Raw genomic sequence first — 19,431 nt, forward strand, 5'->3', positions numbered from 1 at the left:
CTTTGGGAGGCCAAGGGAGCCAGATCACTTGATATCAGGAGTTCAAGACCAGCCTGGCCAACATGACAAAACCCTATCTCTAGCCGGGCACGGTGGCTCAAGTCTGTAATCCCAGCACTTTGAGAGGCCGAGGCGGGTGGATCACGAGGTCAAGAGATCGAGACCATCCTGGTCAACATGGTGAAACCCCGTCTCTACTAAAAATACAAAAAGTTAGCTGGGCATGGTGGTGTGTGCCTGTAATCCCAGCTACTCAGGAGGCTGAGGCAGGAGAATTGCCTGAACCCAGGAGGCGGAGGTTGCGGTGAGCCGAGATCACGCCATTGTGCTCCAGCCTGGGTAACAAGAGCGAAACTCCATCTCAAAAAAAACCACAAGCCCTATCTCTACTAAAAATACAAAAAAAATAACCAGAGGTGGTGGTGTGTGCCTCTAATCCCAGCTACTTGAGAGGCTGAGGCAGGAGAATCGCTTGAACCCAGGAGGCAGAGGTTACAGTGAGCCAAGATCATGCCACTGTACTCCAGGCTGGGTGACAGAGCGAGACTCTGTCTCAAAACAAAACAAAACAAACGGAACAAAAACCAAGTAGTTAATGTCTGTGGACATAGGTTTATACATGTGTGACAAGCCGGTATGAAGGCACAATAACGCACCAATCCACACACACACAAAACACACAACTAAAAAGTGTTCTGGGGGCTACAGATAATGCTCTTGAATGTTTAGGGAACATTCTTCATCCCCTTCACGTATTCCCCTCTACACACCCTCCTACACATTTCTATTTGACATTCTATAGTAAAGCCTCCTGACTTGGTTTGTGTGAAATCTACTGCCTCAAGTGTACGAGCTTCCAGACGGGGTTGGAGTTGGGGGCAGAGTAGGAAAGGGGCAAGGCTAAGATGCTAACCCATCACCCAGCAGGTAAGCGATGTCACTTAACCTCTCTGCTTCTGGAAGCTGAATTTTGTAATGGGCTGTCACTGTCTTTATCACCTGACAATTACTACAACTGAGTAAGGTGGGAAAAAAACCCGGAAAACATTACTCTGTCAACAGCACTGATACTTTTGATGAAGCTGTCTATGGCAGGGTCCCAAGTACAATCGAATATTAGCAGATGGCCTGTTAAAATGGTCTAGATTCTTTCCAACCCTCCACTCTGCGGACAGCTTCTGGCTTGTGACATGGCCGTTATTTGGTCAGATCACTAGAGGTGGTCATGTTGTTAGAACGTCCTGATCCTGACTTTATACGTGCTCAGTCAAAACTACACAGGCTGGTTCAGCCGCGGTTCAAGAGGAGTGTGTCATGTGGTCTGGGCTGTTGCTGGGCAACGTTCCTGCCTGCCCAGGTGCACGCTGTAGGGTGGTGTTTACCTTAAAGAGTACACCCTGGTCTAAGGTCTGTTAGGCTCATAAAAGTGATTTTGTTGGCATGCTTAGGGTGGAGTCAGTGTATCACGTCAGATATAATTATGTTAGTTTAAAATACTCTGTACAACTGAGAAGTAGACCTGAATTCAGGAGGCAGAGCTGCCCATACTCTCGCTACGTAACGAGCCAAATTATCACAAGGTTGCTTGGTGTTCACAGAATCAGAACAAGTGCTCTTACTGGATCTTAGAATGGTGCCGTCAATGGCTTGAGACACTCTTGCTCACAACAGGGGATGTCTCATAAAGAGAACTATAGCCTGGGTGCGGTGACTCACACCTGTAATCCCAGCACTTTGGGAGACCAAGGTGGGTGGATCACCTGAGGTCAGGAGTTTGAGACCAGCCTGACCAACATGGTGAAACCACATCTCTACTAAAATACAAAGTTAGCTGGGCATGGTGGCACATGCCTGAAATCCTAGCTACTCGGGAGGCTGAGGCAAGATTGCTTGAACCCAGGAGGCGGAGTTTGCAGTGAGCTGAGATCACGCCATTGCACTCCAATCTGGGCTACAAGAGCAAAACTCTGTCTCAAAACAAACAAAAAAGGGAATCATAATACTTTTGGTCAATACGGCTAAGACTATGTCTTTCTTAGATGCTTCCATGACCAAGGGCTGTGCCATCCAGAGGGCCTCTCTGACCCTCTGATTCTCTTTCTTTCCTGCTTCCTTGGCTGACCAACCCCTTCTGTTCACATATCTTTTATCCAGTCAGGCACAATGCGGCCACTTGACATTCTACTCACTGACTTACAACCATATAGTCATCTTCCTCATTACTGTACCCTAGATCAGTAGCACTGAAGTTTGAGAAGTTCCCATACGCTTCTATGTTACAGATAGACGGATGATTCTTGGCTTACCATAACTCCGTAATTGTCTAATTGGAGCCATTTTGTTTTACTAGTGTGTAAGTATTGAATGTAGGCATTTTGCTAATTTAACTCTGAAAGCTTCCCTATTTCCAAGTCCTTTGGAGGTATCTAACTAGCTTGCCTCCCCTCTCCTGCCATCGATTTGAGTCCAGGCTTTGCCATAAACTAACTAACCTGTACTCAGCAAACCCATTCATCTTGACTTCAAACGGGCTGTTAATAAAATAGGTAAATATTTCTCTGACTCATAAGAATAAATGTCTTTTGAAGAGGTGGAACAGTTAGCGTGAAAAGAAGAGCTTGAGATGAAAAAACGAAGGCACATATCCCCGAATTCTTTAGTTGTACTCTTATATCTGATCCGTAAAATCTAGGACGTGTGATTCTGTTTTGGGAAAAGGCATCTAAATTAAGTGATATAATTCTGGTACTGCTATAAACCCATTTTCTATTATTATTGTTATTTAATTTTACATGGTCAAGAAATATTTAGGTTAAATCAGCTCCATACTTTGCAGCCTAATGGCAGATATTATTTGTATTTATTTTCTCTCCATAGCTGTTATACATTGGGTTCGGGTGGGGAGTATAGGGAAGGAGCGAAGGAGATCTTAGACTGTTAAATAATTTGTCCAAGATCCTTAAAAATAAGAGAAACAACATGTAGCCTTTAATTATTCAATGCCAGATCTCCAGATGAAAATTTAAAAATTCAGGCAAAAATTCCTATAGATTTATAACCTCTATAACGATAGTCAGAGTTTTAAAAAATAGGTATGTAACTAATGGTCCATTAGCACTGGTGTAGATGGTTCCAAGGATCTACCAGGGGCAAGGATGCATGTGGATTTTCACACAGTAGTTCTTTTCACGAATATTACCTCCTCCAGACAGCCTTAACAACCCATTAAGGAGATTCAATCTGCCTGTGTCCATTTCCTCATTCTTGAGCAGTTATTTGTTGGAGGCCTCTGTTGTTTCTCACATTTGCTCGGAACTGTGAGGAGGGCAACCTTTCAAGACATGTTTTCATGAGCCACAGCGACGCTGGCAAGCCAGCCTGACACCATCCAGACCTTCCCTCCCCCAAACGCTGTCTCCACCTTTTAAGCTATCTTGACAGAATCAAACACAAAACACAAGCCTTACTAGGTGACTTCTGGCCTCCAAATAAAGCATCATGGGGTATTCTGTTTCTATTTTCCTTGACTTTCCCCAAAGTAATTTTATATCCCTTAGGAGCCAAGAAGCATTTCCCGTAATTAGGTTTGGCTACTGGCACTTGCTCCTTGAAATATTCATCTGCCAGCTCCCAGACCAACAGGCCTTGTCCCGGAAATGTGTGTTTTGTAGCAGAGTGGACATATTCCTCCTAGAAGAGCAGGAAACAAGGCTCCACCTGTACCCTGAGACCATCTGAGCCCTTCTGTCCACTAATCAGAATTAATAGGAGTGGGCAAGAGGCCCCTTGGAACACTGAGCTGGGCTGTCACTGACTAGCCGTGGGTAACATGTCTTCCGGGTCTCAGTTCCCTCAACTGCAAAACCTTCAAAAGGGGTTGAAAGAAAAGGGGCAGCTAACGTCTCTCGGAGGCAGGCACTATCAGCAGCTGTGCTCTTCTCTACGTCTCGCTGCTTTCTTCAGATTTAGGTTGATGATGTGATTGACTTCTGGACGGTAGAGTGCTCGTGGAAGTGATGTACTCTGCTTTCTAGCCTTCTCCCTAAAGTGTCCCACACCTTCCCTCTTCTTCGTCTACGTGATGGAAGTGAAAGACCCTGGGATGCTGGAGCCCCATGGTGGAGGAGACCCAGATCCCCGAGGACAGCTGTGCAGGAGAGTCCCTGACTGGCTCACGAGTGAGACAGCGTGTTGTGCTGAGCCGCTGAGCTCGTAGGCTTTCCACGCTACTGCGGTTCACTGCAGCACTGTCCTCACGAAGGTGCTCTACTGGCTCCAAAATTCTGTGTATCTAGGGGATGGCAGAGCACGGGGCAGAAATAAAAAGAGATTTTTAACATGAGCAGGAATCTACCATTTAATTGGATATTGTACTCAAAGGTGCTTCTGTAAATGAGCCAGGGAAAACCCAAGTGTGCGTTGGATAATACTTAAAGGATAGGGATGCGTAGTTCTTTTCAGTATAACGGTGCCTCTGTGGGTACAACACCCTGGACAAACCTGGAAAAATAGTTTTTTAGAAAAGCATATAAAGGCAAACTGTGGGAAAATAGTCATGGAAGGCCCTCTCACTAATAAAAAGAGAACTCAGAATGTCCTGTTATTAGCAACAGAGATCTCTGACAAAAGGGCCTACCGTCCCTGTACTTGTGATGCTTGCATGGAGATGGTGAGTGTGGGGTCTTTGAGTTCTCTGCTATGGTCATATTTTTGCTGTGCTGCTTCCAGAATCTTATTTGTCATATGAAAAGTGATTAGGTCTGGGGGCCTATTGATCAGTTGGGAAAAACAGACTTAATTTAATCCTTTTCCAGAATGGATTCCCACAGATAAGGTTGTCATCTGGACTTATTTTTATGGAGTGAAAGTGCCATTTTCAAGAAACCCCCAAAGCTTTGTATTTTAGAATAAGTGAGGACCATCTGTGGGAAAAGAAAGCCACAGAAGACACTGAAAAACCACATGAGCTGGTGTTAAATCAAGAAAAGCGTCTGGTAGGCATGGGAAAGCCTGTTGAAGCTTCGAGGTCACGTTCTGCATCCCAGCTCCTGTTTATTTTCTGGACCTTGATCAGTGTCTTCTTGACAGTGTAATTTCTGCAATGCAGCTGGACTTTGTGACCCATAATCAAACCCAGAAAGCCTTCAGCAATCCCATCTGGGTGGGGGACTCCGTTTTATTTGGTTTAAATGAGAAAGTTAAATCTCCACCCAGACATGCCTCTTTGCAGGCCCAGTGACTCTTCCACCTGCAAGATGTTTCATCTTTGAACAGGCTTCTCATTTTCCAGACAAGCTCAGAGGATCTGCATCCTCCAATAAAATTTCTGTCTACACGAAATTACCTTTTAGTGGTGGTTTATAACTCAATAAAGCAAAAAGAATTGGTTTGATTCTCTAACTGATGTGATTTATGTATGTTTTAGTTTTGGAATGCACAGTATTTATGTAAGGGGAAAAGGTCTCTGTGATGTGGACATCTACCTCCACAGAACTCATGGCAAAGAAGAAGGTGAAAATGTCCTCAGGCATCCTCTAAGCACAGAACTCCCTGGGGTCTAATCTAAGCAATATTCTTGCTGAGCTCAGCATCCACAGCCTCAAGCAAAGGGCTTCATGACTTTCTGGGTGTCAGAAACATCCATGGAACTTGCTAAAATTATACTTTCCTGGGCTCCACCCTAGAACCGATGAACTAGATTCACTAAGAATGGGGTGGGGTCCAGGGATTTGTAGTTTAAGGATCTTTATAGGTAGTTCCAGTCACATATTTGAGAAACACTCCAAGCTGAGAAATGCTACCAGATTGTAATCAGTAACTGCCAAGGAGCTATTTACCGCAAAAAAGGAAAGGGAACAAATGCTTTCTAGATGCCTTCTTTGCATCAAGCATTGTGGCTAGACAATCTAAGTCAGGCGTCCCCAAACTACGGCCAGGGGGCCTCATGCGGCCCCCTGAGGCCATTTATCCGTCCCCCCTCCACACTTCAGGAAGGGGCACCTCTTTCATTGGTGGTCAGTGAGAGGAGCACAGTATGTGGCAGCCCTCCAACGGTCTGAGGGACAGTGAACTGGCCCCCTATGTAAAAAGTTTGGGGACGCCCGTCTAAGTCTTCAGTTTTTAAGTCTTGCAACAGTCCAATCAGATTGATATTATACTCATTTTGCACAGAAGAAATGGGTGGTTCAGAGAAGTTAAGAAATATTAGCAAACAGCAAGGTAGAGATTTGAACTCAGACCTTTCTGGCTCCACAATGTTTACACTAACCCATGTTAACAGTCCACGGTTGGGCCAAATATTTTCGAGTTCATAATATGTTACCCTTTGATCTACTGAGAGACATTTATGAGAAATTTCTTTGTTTTCTATCCCCCCCACTCAGCTTTATTGAAGCATATTTGACAAATAAAAATTGTATATGTTTAAACTGGACAATATGATGCTTTGATATACATATACATTATGCAATAATTACCACAGCCAAGCTAATTGACATATCTGTCACCTCACATGGTGACCGTCTATGTGTATGTGTGGTTGAGAACATTTAAGGTCTACTGTACTAGTAAGTTTCAAGTATATGATAAATATGGTGTTTTAAACCGTGCCACCATGTTGTTTATTAGATTCCCAGAACCTGTTCATCTTGTAACTGTAAGCGTGTACTCTTTGACCAACATCTTTCCAATCCTCCCAGCCCCCTAAGCCCCAGTAACCACCATTCTACTTTCTGCTTCTATCAGTCTGACATTTTTAGATTCCATATATAAAGTGAGATCATGCAGTATTTGTCCTTCTGTGCCTGGCTTATTCCACTCAGCATAATGTCCTTCAGGTTCATCCATGTTGTTACAAATGACAGGACTTCCTTCTTCTTTAAGGCTGAATAGGATTCCATCATGTGTGTGTGTGTGCACATGTGTGTGTGTGTGTGTATCACATTTTTTTTTAATCCATTCATGTAGCAATGGAATCAACACTTGGGTTGATTCCATATCTTGGCTATTGTGAATAGTCCTGCAATGAACATGGGGGTGAACAGTACTCTTTGAGGTACTGATTTCATTTCCTTTGGATATATACCCAGAAGTGGAGTTACTGGTTCATATGGTAATTGTATTTTTAAATTTTGAGGAACCTCCGTGCTGTGCTCTGTAATGACTATACCAGCTGATATGGTTTGGCTCTATGTCTCCACCCAAATCTCATGTTGAATTGTGATCTTCAGTGTTGGAGGAGGGGCCTGTTGGGAGGTGTTGGATCACGGGTGTGGATTTCCCTTTTTGTGATAGTGAGTGAGTTCTCATGAGATCTGGTTGATTGAAAGTGTGTAGCACTTGCCCCTTTGCTCTGTCCCTCTCCTGTTCCAGTCATGTAGGATATGCTTCTCCTTTGTCTTTTGCCATGATTGTGAGTTTCCCGAGGCCTCTGTAGCCATGCTTCTTGTACAGCCTGCAGAACTGTGAGCCAATCAAACCTCTTTTCTTTATAAATTACCCAGTCTTAGGTAGTTCCTTACAGCAATGCGAGAATGGACTAAAATACCAGTTTACATTCCTACTAGCAATGTGCAGGGGTTCGCTTTTCCCATATCCTCACCAACACTTGTTAGTGTTTTTGATGATAGCCATTCTAACTGGGATAAGATGATATCTCATGATGGTTTTGATCTGCATATCCCTGATGATTAGTGGTAACGGTTTGGCCGTGTCCCCACGCAGATTTCATCTCGAATTGGAACGCCCATAATTCCCACATGTTGTGAGAGGAACCTGGTGGGAGGTAATTGAATCATGGGGGCGGGTTTTTCCTGTGCTGTTCTTATGATAGTGAATAAGCCTCATAAGATCGGATGGTATAAGCCTCACAAGATCGGATGGTATAAGTCTCACAAGAGCTGGTGGTTTTGTAAAGCGGAGTTCCCCTACACAAACGCTCTTGCCTGCTGCCATGAAAGGTATGCCTGTGCTCCTCCTTTGCCATTTGCCATGATTGTGAGGCCTCCTCAACCACGTGGAACCGCAAATCCATTAAACCTCTTTTTCTATATAAATTACTCAGTCTCAGGTATGTCTTTATTAGCAGTGTGAGAACAAACTAATACAGTTAGTGATGTTGCACACCTTTGCATGTACCCGTGACCATTTTATGTCTTCTTTTGACAAATGTCTGTTCAGGTTCCCTGCCCATTTTTTTTAGCCAGGTTATGTTTTCTTGGTTTTGAATTGTATGAGTGCCTTATATTTTTCTGGCCATGAACCCATTATCAGATGGATGGTTTGCAAATATTTTCTCCCATTCTGTAGGGTGTGAGAAATTTCTTAAGAAGATAATGCTAAGTCCTTCCATTCACTTAAGGAGAGTAAATTTCAGATTCATAGTGGGCGCTGGGGTCCATGACCTGAGACCCCACTTCAGGCTGAGTAGTCAATCATTCTGTCAGCTATGGAAGGGTTGACACCTGGCAGTTCGCTGTGGAGTACCCTCTTGAGATTGTCCCCAGCTGAGGCACAGCATGCCTCCTCCGTGGGCCAGCCCACTTGCAGTGACTGTCCTGGCAGGGGCATAAACTTCCACCACCTTGCCTCAGTTCCAGATAACTCGGAAGGACCATCCCAACTTCAGAGGGCCTCTGAGCCTTTATGCTCCTTTCAGGTTCTCCCTCTGTCTAATCCTGCTTCCTCTGCTGCCTTGACAGGTTCCCAAGAGCACTCCCTACAAACTTCTGGCCTGCCAATCTCCATCTCAAAATTTGCTTCTCTGGGAATGCAACCTGTGGTGTTGTTCAATCAAACTGTCCCTGTGGACACATTACACTCACTTTAGGCAGTGTGATGGACTGAATTGCGGCTCCCACCCCAAATTTATGTTGAAACTCTAAGACCCAGGAACTCTGAATGTGACTGTATTTAGAGATAGGGCCCTCACAGAGGTAATTAAGTTAAAATGAGGTCACATGGGTGGGCCCTAATCCAATATGACAGGAGTCCTTATAAGAAGAGGAGACGAGGCACAGACACCCACAGAGGGAAGAAGACCACACAGGGAGAAGATGGCCATCTACAAGCCAGGGAGAGAGGCTTCGGGAGTATCAACCCTGCCGACGCCTTATCTTGGAGTTCCAGACTCCAGAACTGTGAGAGAATACATTTCTGTTGTCTAAGCCCCCGCTCTGTGATACCTTGTAATGGCAGCCAAAGCGGATACAATAGGCGGATTTAGACGTTCATTTTGATCCTGATTCTTTCATTTTTACACTTAAGGAACAACTCGGAAATCTGAACAGGTTAAATTGTCTTTTAGGTATAATGAAGTAGGATGATAATTCTCTATCATTATCTATCTCTATAATTCTCTATCACTATCACTAGATAGTGTTTTTATATTCCCTACAATATGTCAGGATAATCACGTTTTTAGAGAGGTGATAAAGAGTATGGATTACCCATCTTCATCACATCTCTCTGTTTACGGCATTTATGACAAACCTGAGGCAGATGTAAATGTATGGCGTGGATCAGTCCCTTGGACCTGCAATGAACTTGCAGAACTTGTATTTAGTAGGAAAGAATGGCAATTTTTTTTTATTTTTTATTTTATTTTATTTTATTTTATTTTTTGAATGGAGTCTTGCTTTATCACCCAGGCTGGAGTGCAGTGGTGTGATCTCAGCTCACTGCAACCTTCACCTCCCGGATTCAAGCAATTCTCCTGCCTCAGCCTTTCAAGTAGCTGGGATTACAGGCGCATGCCAGTATGTCTGGCTAATTTTTGTATTTTTAGTAGAGACTATGTTTCATCATTTTGCACAGTCAGGTCTCGAACTCCTGACCTCAGGTGATCCAACTGCCTTGGCCTCCCAAAGTGCTGGGATTACAGGTGTGAATCACTGCCTCTGACCTGAAAATTTTCAAATTCTATCAGTCAACACTTTTTGACCCTCTGTGAAGCAAAGATTTGGTTTGGCTTTCTTCTTTCTCTCTCTCTCTCTCTCTCTCTCTCTCTCTCTCTCTCTCTCTCTCTCTCCACTCTTTTGCCCAGGCTGGAGTGCAACAGCACATTCTCAGCTCACTGCAACTTCCGCCTCCCGAGTTCAAGTGATTCTTCTGCCTCAGGCTCCCAAGTAGTTGGGATTACAGGCATGTGCCACCATGCCCAACTAATTTTGTATTTTTTGTAGAGATGGGGTTTCACTATGTTGTCCAGGCTGGTCTCGAACTCCTGACCTCAGGTGATCTGGCCACCTCTGCCTCCCAATGTGCTGGGATTACAGCCGTGAGCCACCGCCCCCAGCTGATTTGCCTTTTTTTCTTTAGATAAAATGCCCGAATTCCAGCTTCCTGCCCTGATGCAAAGGTGAAAAAAAAGCTTGCAGTTTACTTTTTTTCAGGTTTTGTTTTTTTTCTGAGCCAGCCCCTTTATCATTTATTGTCTCCAATAGAGCACTGGTAAATGTTTAACTATCAGCTCTTTGGAAATGAAATAAAACAGAACCATCCTAGGAAAAGAATGCTGCAGGGTGCCCACCTCTCTGCAGCCTGGGAGCCTCTCCAGGTGTGAGGAGACCTCTCCGCCTCCACACATGTATTAGCACAGTTCCCTCAGGGCTTGCTTTTATTTGCCGAGGCTTTGCATAAGGGGTTTACTTTTAAGAGTATTTATGAGTTTAGCACAGCATTCCCCGATGACTTTTTTTTTGGCCACGTCCTCACTCAGGGTGTCTTCATTGTCACCTCTGGACCCAGAAAAATCACAGCTTAAGGAAGCTCAGGTGAGCAACCAAGGCGAGCCGGACCCGATTCCCGGGGTCCGTTCTCCCACAAGGCCTTTCCTTACGCTCTGTGTCTGTCGTCTTCCCCCATCAATGATTTCTTTTCGCTGCACTGACTTCACTTTTTATGTGCTGCAAAACTCAGGAAGCTGCTATGGAGGGCTTAGTATGTACCAAACAGAATTAGAAGCAACTTGCATGTTTAATCATCACAGACCCTTTGAGGTAGGTAGTATTCTCATTCTCATTTTGTGGAGGAAGAAACTGAGGCACAAAGAGGGTTAATAGCTTGTCTAAGGCCCTATTACTTGATAGAGGCAGGGCTGGGATTCAAATCAGGCAGTACAGCTTCCAGTCCATAATTTTCTTTTCTTTTTTTTGGAGACAGAATCTTGCTTTGTCACCCAGGCTGGAGTGCAGTGGTGCAATCACAGCTCACTGTAGCCTCTGCATCTGGGGTTCAAGCAATTCTTGTGGCTCAGCTTCCCAAGTAGCTGGGACTGCAGGCATGCACCACCATGCCCAGCTAATTTTTGTATTTTTAGTAGAAATGGGGTTTCACCAAATTGGCCAGGCTGGTCTTGATTTCCTGACCTCAAGTAATCTGCCTACATCGACCTCCCAAAGTGCTGGTATTACAGGCGTGAGCCACCATGCCCTACCTCAGTCCATATTTTTAACCAGTACCTTACCTGAAAAAGAGCAGTAGGAATATACGTATGTGTAGTATGAAGTGATGTGTTTGTGTGTCTGTGTGTATCTGTTGTGCATGAAAAGTTAAAATAAAGTTTAATAATGGGGAAAATAATCACCCAGAAGTCATGGAATTAAGGACCTCAAAGGGCCTTGTGACTCAATATAGATCAATCTAAAGCAAGTTAAAAATTTTAGGTAGTGAAATTATATGGTTTTTAGGCCTAGATTTCCAAAAATTGAGAATCAACATGTATTGGAAATACCACAGAGCTAATGTTAATCGCAGAGATGCAGCTGGAATGAAATACTGACTTGCTTCAGGGAATGTTTTTCTCCCTGTCTCTCTTTGTTTTTGTCTTAGTTTAATAATGCTGGCTGAGTAGTTATAAAAAAATGAGAAGAGAGACATTTTTTGTTTCACTATTCATAGAGAAATTAGTATTTATATTGAATGGCTTGAGGATTCACAAATAAATATAGTTTGTTCCAGTTTGGATTAATAATTTGGTTTGGTGGAAGTCTCTGAAGTATCCAGTTCTGTGGCAGACAGTTGCCATAGAATCTAGTACCAGGGAGGATTTTTAAGAGGTCATTAACCTGATCTTAAAACATCACCATGAAAAGACAATCAAATTTGTTTTTAATCCCTTCCAGGGAAATTCTTTTGTTACTTATCAAAGCATTTTAAGAAAAGATTTCTTGCTATATTTAACTTGGAGCCTTTCCCCAGAAAGGCGGTGGGGCTGTCCTCAGCTTGACGTGGCCCCCAGAGCTTTTTCATCTGTGTGCAGTTGACGGTTGATTCTCTGATATACAGAAAACAGTTGATGGATCTCAACAGATAAGGGAATTCACTTGTGTGTGTGTGTGTGTGTGTGTGTGTGTGTTTGTGTGTGTGCACGAGTTATTCTGTATGAGTTTTCTAATTTAATCCTCTGAACAATCTTCCTGTCACCATTTAATAAATGCAGAAACAGAGATTCAAAGGGGTCAGGTAACTGACTCAGCTCAACTCTACTGCTAAACAGAAAAGCAGGGACTGAAATTCAGGTCTTCGTGACCCTCAATGCCACCATTCCAAGTGATGACGCCTGCCTCCTTTAGAGTCCAACTAATAGGTAAAACTACATATCACTTCGTCTACTGAATTTTCATAAAACCTTTAGGAAGCCTTGGTTGGATAGAAAAATTGATTACTTTAATCCTACACTCTACCCCCAGGCCAACTTGATTTTCTTGAGGAACAACCAAATGGAAACTGAATGGTTTGAAGGTGACTGGCAAACAGAAAGACTTGGCTATTCCCAAACCTGGGCGATCAGTTTCTGCATGAATAGTTCAGTGAGTATAACTTCCAGGCTTGCATGGGCACTGTTATGTTAAGCGGAATAAGCCGTCTGCCTCCCAGAAGACTGTTTCCCCAGAGACTTCTAAATGTGTATCCATGTAAAAAATTCACCTAACAGAGCAAAATCTGGCAGTCTAAACTCAACAGTATTTCCCTCAAATGTTAGCTGCAACCCCAAATCCTTGCATCCCTGCATGACAATAAAACACTACTTGTATTATTATTGCAGAGGATTTAGGCTGAGCAAACTGGAAAAAGGGGAACACAAATTGTATGTTGTTGTTGTTTTTTTTCTGTCAGTACTCACCCTTGTCCACATTTTCCCCCAAGGAATGTTGAAGCTCTGGATCTCAGAAAGGACAGTTCCACTGTTTGTAGTCTCCTGACCAGTTTCTTTGTTTTCATAACTCTACTTGAAGAACATGTGATGTTTGCCAGTGTCTGAAGTTAAGGATCTTACAGCTTACTGAATCTGAAAATAGGAGATAGAGGTGGAAAGGTCGGTAAACTCTGAAAAAAATTGAGATGCTTTTCATCATTTAAGGATTGCATCATAGCAGTTGGAAAAGCCAAATTCATAGTCTCGTGAAAGGAATCCATCATCCGTTCATTCATGCAACCAAAGAAGGCATTGATGGGGTTCTTACTGTGCATTAGTTGGAACCTCAAAGACACATAAAATATAGTCCTGTCCTCAAGGAGCCCACAGTCTCACTAACAAACAAAGAAATACATCACAATAAAATGTTACATCATTTCTGGTCAAATGTGCAGTGGGTCCGGTGAGGGCACAAAGGAAGAAAGTCTACCTTGGGTGGAATCTCGAGAGATGGGTGAACGTTTGCCAGGTATTTTTTATGGATGGTAGAGGTGGGAGTGAAACTTCCTTGCCTGTAAGTTTTGGTCTTGTCATTCATTTATTATTTTCTATTCTCCCATCTCTGTGGCCTCACCATTCCCCTCTAAACCAGCTTAATATGTGGCTGCTTTTATCACTTTGTAGCCACCAGATGTGCCTGACCCTGCTCTCACCAGCAGCTTGTGAAGGTCACCGGAGCCATATGCTTTTCTTGCTTCCAGAAAAGGAGAAAAACTGGTGTTTTGGAAATGTGGCTTTTAAATAGCTTAGATGCAAAGCCCAGAATTTGATTTTTTGGGAAAAACATGGACTCAGCTTTCGGTGAGTTAGAACTGGCCAATTTTTCACTTCTCGTTCAACATCTTGCAGCTGTAAGGCTGTTTTGAGATGGTGTGTATGTATGTATGTGTATGTATTTATAGGCTATAGTTGGGATATATATTCTTAGAAAACCTGATATTTAAACCACATGGGGCACATGAATATCCTCTTGAGAACTGGTAATGTGAATCTTTGTAAAAGGACAGTGTTTTTCCTATCAAGAATAAAAAAAATCAAAAGTAAATGGCTGTTTTAAAAGGGGAAGCAGAAAAATAAGAATTGTGCCTGGCACATAATAGAGGCCCAGCAAACAATTTAATGAGCCTATGGGGCCACCCGAGGGGGAAGAGATGTCTTCCTCGAACTCCTTTCCAAACAGGATAACCGGGAGTTGGTCTCCTTTCGCTTCTACCAGGATGGGAACAGCCTCCTGTAATTTCGGTTTGATAAACACAGTATTTATAGTCTTGGCTAAGGGGGGGGGGAAGGAATTTTCCTCTGAGGCACTTGCAGTGGCTAAGCAAGAGGACAAGGGCCCATGACTCATTTGCTCTGCCTGAACCCATGTGTGGTTACCCCAGTATCTTGGCCCCACACAGGGTGGAGAACCAGAAGGGAGAGTGATTGCCTTTCCAGCACCCTGTCTATCACTTCTTTAGATGCTCACACCTTGAAGCATTTTAACTGCCCAAGGTATCTGTGCTCCTAAGACAACCTCTCAGAGCTGATTTGTCTATAGGGATACCATAAACTGCAATACCAGAAATTATGCACACACACACACACACACACACACACACCCCATTAATTATTTACTGGGAAATATAACACAAATACAGAAAACTGTATAAAATAAATGTTTAGCATTATAAATATAACTGCCACCCAGGTCAAGACAGAGAGTACTGCCAGGACTCTAGAAGCTTTCCAATGCAACCCCTTTCTTTCCCATAAAGGCGGTACTTCCTTTATCCCGGTATGCGTTGGGCCTTGTGCTTTTGGGCTTCCAGCATTCCTCCAGTCATGCACTTTCTCAGGGGGAAAGAGGTCTGTGGCACCAAGAGGCCACGCCCACCTGAGACCCCCGTCTCCCTTTCTAGACCCCGTGCTAATGACCAGGACACTGGGACTTCCGGTCTAAATGATTCCAAACCTACTTCCAGGTCTTTGTGGGCTTCTCCTTAAGTCCTTCTTCCTGACACGGGGCCTGGAAGCAGATATTCATAAAAGGCCATGGGTGAAGGTGAACCTGAGGGCTCAAGAGTGATATATACGAACACCAAGGCCCTTGGGTTGTGGGATGGAGCAGGGGTAGGGCATCAAGGTGGATGGCTGGGTATAGGGGCTGCGGCTTCTTGTGGCAAGTGTTCCAGCAGGAAGATCCAACACGCCACGCCACTAGGAAGGCAGCTGGTACCAAACTCATCCTTTCACAGGGGTTCGTGTCCCCAGAGCATGCTCTGAGAGTTGGGGCAGCGCTGAGCATAAATTGCCGAATTGCCCAGATGGGACCCGTCAGGACCACTGCAGAGGAGGGATACCAGCTGGGGAGACTGTCAGCCTGCAGCTCATTAGTATGCCACATCTGGCAGCATCTGTTCTTCCAGGAGGCAGCAACGGCTATGCTCTCTGGTCACCAGAAAGCAAGGGGCATGAGCAGATCTCTTCAGCAGAAATAGCCACATCCTTCTCACATGCCCACTTCTCTCTCTGCGTACTAAAACCCCTGAGCTTACCCACTTCACCTTCCTCTTGCCAATGTGCTCAACCTCCTTGCCCTTTGTTCTTTCAATGCATTGCCCAGCCAAAGCCAAACCTTGGATGAACTCAACTGCTTACTTACTCCACACCAATCAACCAGCTGTTGAGCATGGCCGTAAAAACCACACATGCTGCAGACGGTGCCACTGCAAACTCAGGGTCACCAGTGCCATCTAGACCCTTGTTACTGTCAGGCAGCCTTCTGTAGTTCCCTGGCAAGCTCGCCCTCCTGTTCTCCTACTTTTCTAATTAAAATGAGAGCAGATCATCTTCTGCAATGCTACACTGAATGGGCCCTAGTCTAGAAACAGCGGGCTGCTGCAATTTATACACAGCAGATGTTTCAAACTTCCCCACGTTTTTCAAAGTCTCTGGTTTTATTGCCTGTCCCTCTTCTGAGCCCCAATCTTAAACCCTGCTGTTAACCTCAGTAGCCAGTCTCCCCACCTCTTCCACAAAGAAAGCAGGAGCCCTCAACTTCCCCTCTCCACTTCTGCGGATGCCTTTTGCATTTCAGCTCATCCCCTTCTCCTTCTCTCATCCTTGCGACAGTAGAGAAAATGTCTCCTCTCGTGCCCAGGTGAGTCCCTCCAACTGTCACTCAATGCCATCCTGTCTTGCCATCGATGGGACTTTTCTCCATAAATGACCTCTCTCCTGACTTGCTACCAGCAGTCACGCCTTGCTGTGAAGACGTTGAAGTCAGGTTTTTCCCCAGCGGACCGAGTCATCAGCTCACACGGCCTTCATCCGGTCGGGGGAAAGGAGAGATTTCTGGTGTCTCTACTTGTGAGGACACTAATCCTGTTGGATCAGGCCCTCAACCTTATGACCCCCTTTAATCATAATTACATCTTTAGGAACCCCATCTCCAAATATAGCTACACTGGGGGTTAGGGCTTCACGTAAAGATTTTAGGACAACATAAATATTCAGCCCATGACACTGGCATATACTATATAATAACCATCTATTATTATTATTATTATTATTATTATTATATACTTTGTGTTCAGCCTGGCCACTTTGCTGGCCAGGCTGTAGTGCAGCTGCACTGTCATAGCTCACTGCAACTTCAAACTCCTGGGCTCAAGGCATCCTCCTGTCTTAGCCTCATAAATAGCTGGGATTACAGGCACATGCCACCATGCCTGGCTACTTTTTTAACTTTTTGTAGAAATGGAGCATCCTACTCTGTCGCCCAGAGCAGTCTCGAACTCCTGGCCTCAAGCGATCCTCCCACCTCAGCCTGTGTCATTGCTTTTAAAAGTCCTCCCTGAACTCTGCTTTCCCCTTCAGCTATGGCCCTGGTTCTCTCCCACCTTCATAGCCAAGTTGTCCATATTTATCACTTCCAGTTCCTCTGTTTTCACTAGTGACAGTCTTGGGCTTGTTTTCTCTTCCTCACTAAAGGGGCCTTCCTGACATCCGTTCTTCTAAATCCTTCTACCTAAACCCAGTGGACCACTTTGAGTCTGACTTTACTTGACATCTCTGCAAGATTTGACATCATTGAACACGTTTCCCCTTTTAAATGATGTTCTTTCCTTGGTGCTGGTCTGTCTGGGTGTTTCTCTTCACCTCCCCTCATGGCATTGAGCCTCCAGTTCTGTCCTCAGCCTCCTCCACTTTCTTTTTTTTTAAAATTAATAAATGTTTTAAAATTATACTTTAAGTTCTGGGATACATGTGCAGAACATGCAAGTTTGTATAGGTATATATGTGCCATGGTGGTTTGCTGCACCAATCAACCCATCATCTACATTTGGTATTTCCCCTAATGCTATCCCTCCCCTATGCCCCCACACCCTGAGAGGCCCCAGAGTGTGATGTTCCGCTCCCTGTGTCCGTGTGTTCTCATTGTTCAAGTCCCACTTATGAGTGAGAACATGTGGTGTTTGGTTTTCTGCTCTTGTGTTAGTTTGCTGAGAATGATGGTTTCCAGCTTCATCCATGCCCCTGCCAAGGACATGAACTCATCCTTTTTATGGCTGCATAGTATTTCATGATGTATATGTGCCACATTTTCTTTATCCAATCTATCATTAGCAATGGCAACAAAAACCAAAATTGCCAAATGGGATCTAATTAAACTAAAGAGCTTCTGCACAGCAAAAGAAACTATCATCAGCGTGAACAGGCAACCCACAGAACGGGAGAAAATTTTTGCAAACTACCCATCTGACAAAGGGCTAGTATCCAGAATCCACAAAGAACTTAAACAAGTTTACAAGAAAAAAAAAGAATCCCATCAAAAAGTGGGTGAAGGATATGAACAGACACTTCTCAAAAGAAGACATTTATGTGGCCAACAAACATATGAAAAAAAGCTCATCATCACTGGCCATTAGAGAAAGCCTCTTCCACTTTCACCACCTGTGACCACAGCTTCAGTTTCCACCTGCAGCTTCAGGACTCCTGAACCTGTGTCTCCAGCCCGCCTTCTCTCCAAGTGGCCCTGGACAGCTCTCCTCGGTGCTCCTCTCCTACTTTGTGCTCCACCTCTCCAAAAGACACACCCCATCTGCTAATCCAAATGGATATTTTCAGCTTTTGTCTCCTCTCAGTGAATGGTGCCACCACCCACAGTAGAAACTGGGCCTCATCCTAATGCTTTCCATTGTCCCTCTTTCCCCATCGGTTTCAAGACGTCCTCTCGACGATGCCTCCTGCAGTGCTCTTGTACCTCCCTGTTCCTCTCTGTCCTTATGGCTGTCATGTTCAGGCCACTTCTGTTCTCATCTGGATTACTGCATTGGCTCTGGAGACTTAGCTCCTGCCTCATCTCTCTGTAACCTTTTCTTCAGGCTGTAGCCAGAGCTGATGTTCTAAAATGTAAACTCTATCATGTGAGTTCCTGATCCCTAAAGTTTTTTTTTAGTCAAGTGATGAAATTTCTAAGATTATGGAATTACTGTGAAATGTTTTAAGTTTGATAATGGTATTTTATATATATATCACACACACACACACACACACACATTAAAGAGTCTTTATCTTTTGAAGATTCATACTGAATATGTGCAGGCCAGTGGGGTCAGGAGAGTGGGGAGACAGTAAGACAAGGTTTTTCATGTGCTGAGAATTATTGAAGCTAGGTAATTGATACTACTCTTTCTACTTTTGAAACATTCTACAATAAAATGTTTTTAAAAGAAAATCCCTGAACTCAAGCAAAACAAAAAGTACTGTAATGTCTTTCTTATTGTTCTTAAGACAGAGTCCTAAATTCTTAGATGACTCATAAGACCATGCATGGTCTGGCCTCTGTCTACCTTTCTTTCAAGTGCAGGACACCCAGTGCTTATTGAAGTTTTGTGAAGTGGATGGATGGATAGATGGATTCGTGGGTAGGTAGATGGATGGGCAGATAAATGGATGGATTAATAGATGGATGGTGGATGGAGGGGTAGATAAATGAATATCTGGATGGGGAATGGATCAGTGGGTAGATATATGATGGATGGATGGATAAATGATAGATAAATGGTGGGTGTATGGATGGATGAATAGATGAATGGGTAGATGGTTGAATGGACGAATGAGTTGAAGAGATGGATGGGCAGATAGCTGGTGGATTGATGGCTGACTAGTTCGATGGTGGGTGGATGGATGTGTAGGTGAATGGATGGATGCGTGGGTAGGTGGATGGACGAATGGTGAATGAATGAATG

At 44.0% G+C, this 19,431-nt stretch overlaps 1 protein-coding gene across 1 annotated transcript in view; it reads right to left on the reverse strand.

The window, feature by feature from the left end:
- Positions 1 to 19,431, reverse strand: part of NEDD9 (neural precursor cell expressed, developmentally down-regulated 9) — a 199,453-nt gene that overhangs the window by 110,792 nt on the left and 69,230 nt on the right. Inside the window, exon 2 of the mRNA XM_010338051.2 lies at positions 13,124 to 13,288. Within this exon, the coding sequence (XP_010336353.1) occupies positions 13,124 to 13,135 (12 nt within the window). The 5' untranslated portion in view covers positions 13,136 to 13,288. The remainder of the gene's footprint in view (positions 1 to 13,123; positions 13,289 to 19,431) is intronic.

Source organism: Saimiri boliviensis, chromosome 4 (genome assembly GCF_048565385.1).
Source record: "Saimiri boliviensis isolate mSaiBol1 chromosome 4, mSaiBol1.pri, whole genome shotgun sequence".
NCBI classification, from domain to species: Eukaryota; Metazoa; Chordata; class Mammalia; order Primates; family Cebidae; genus Saimiri; species Saimiri boliviensis.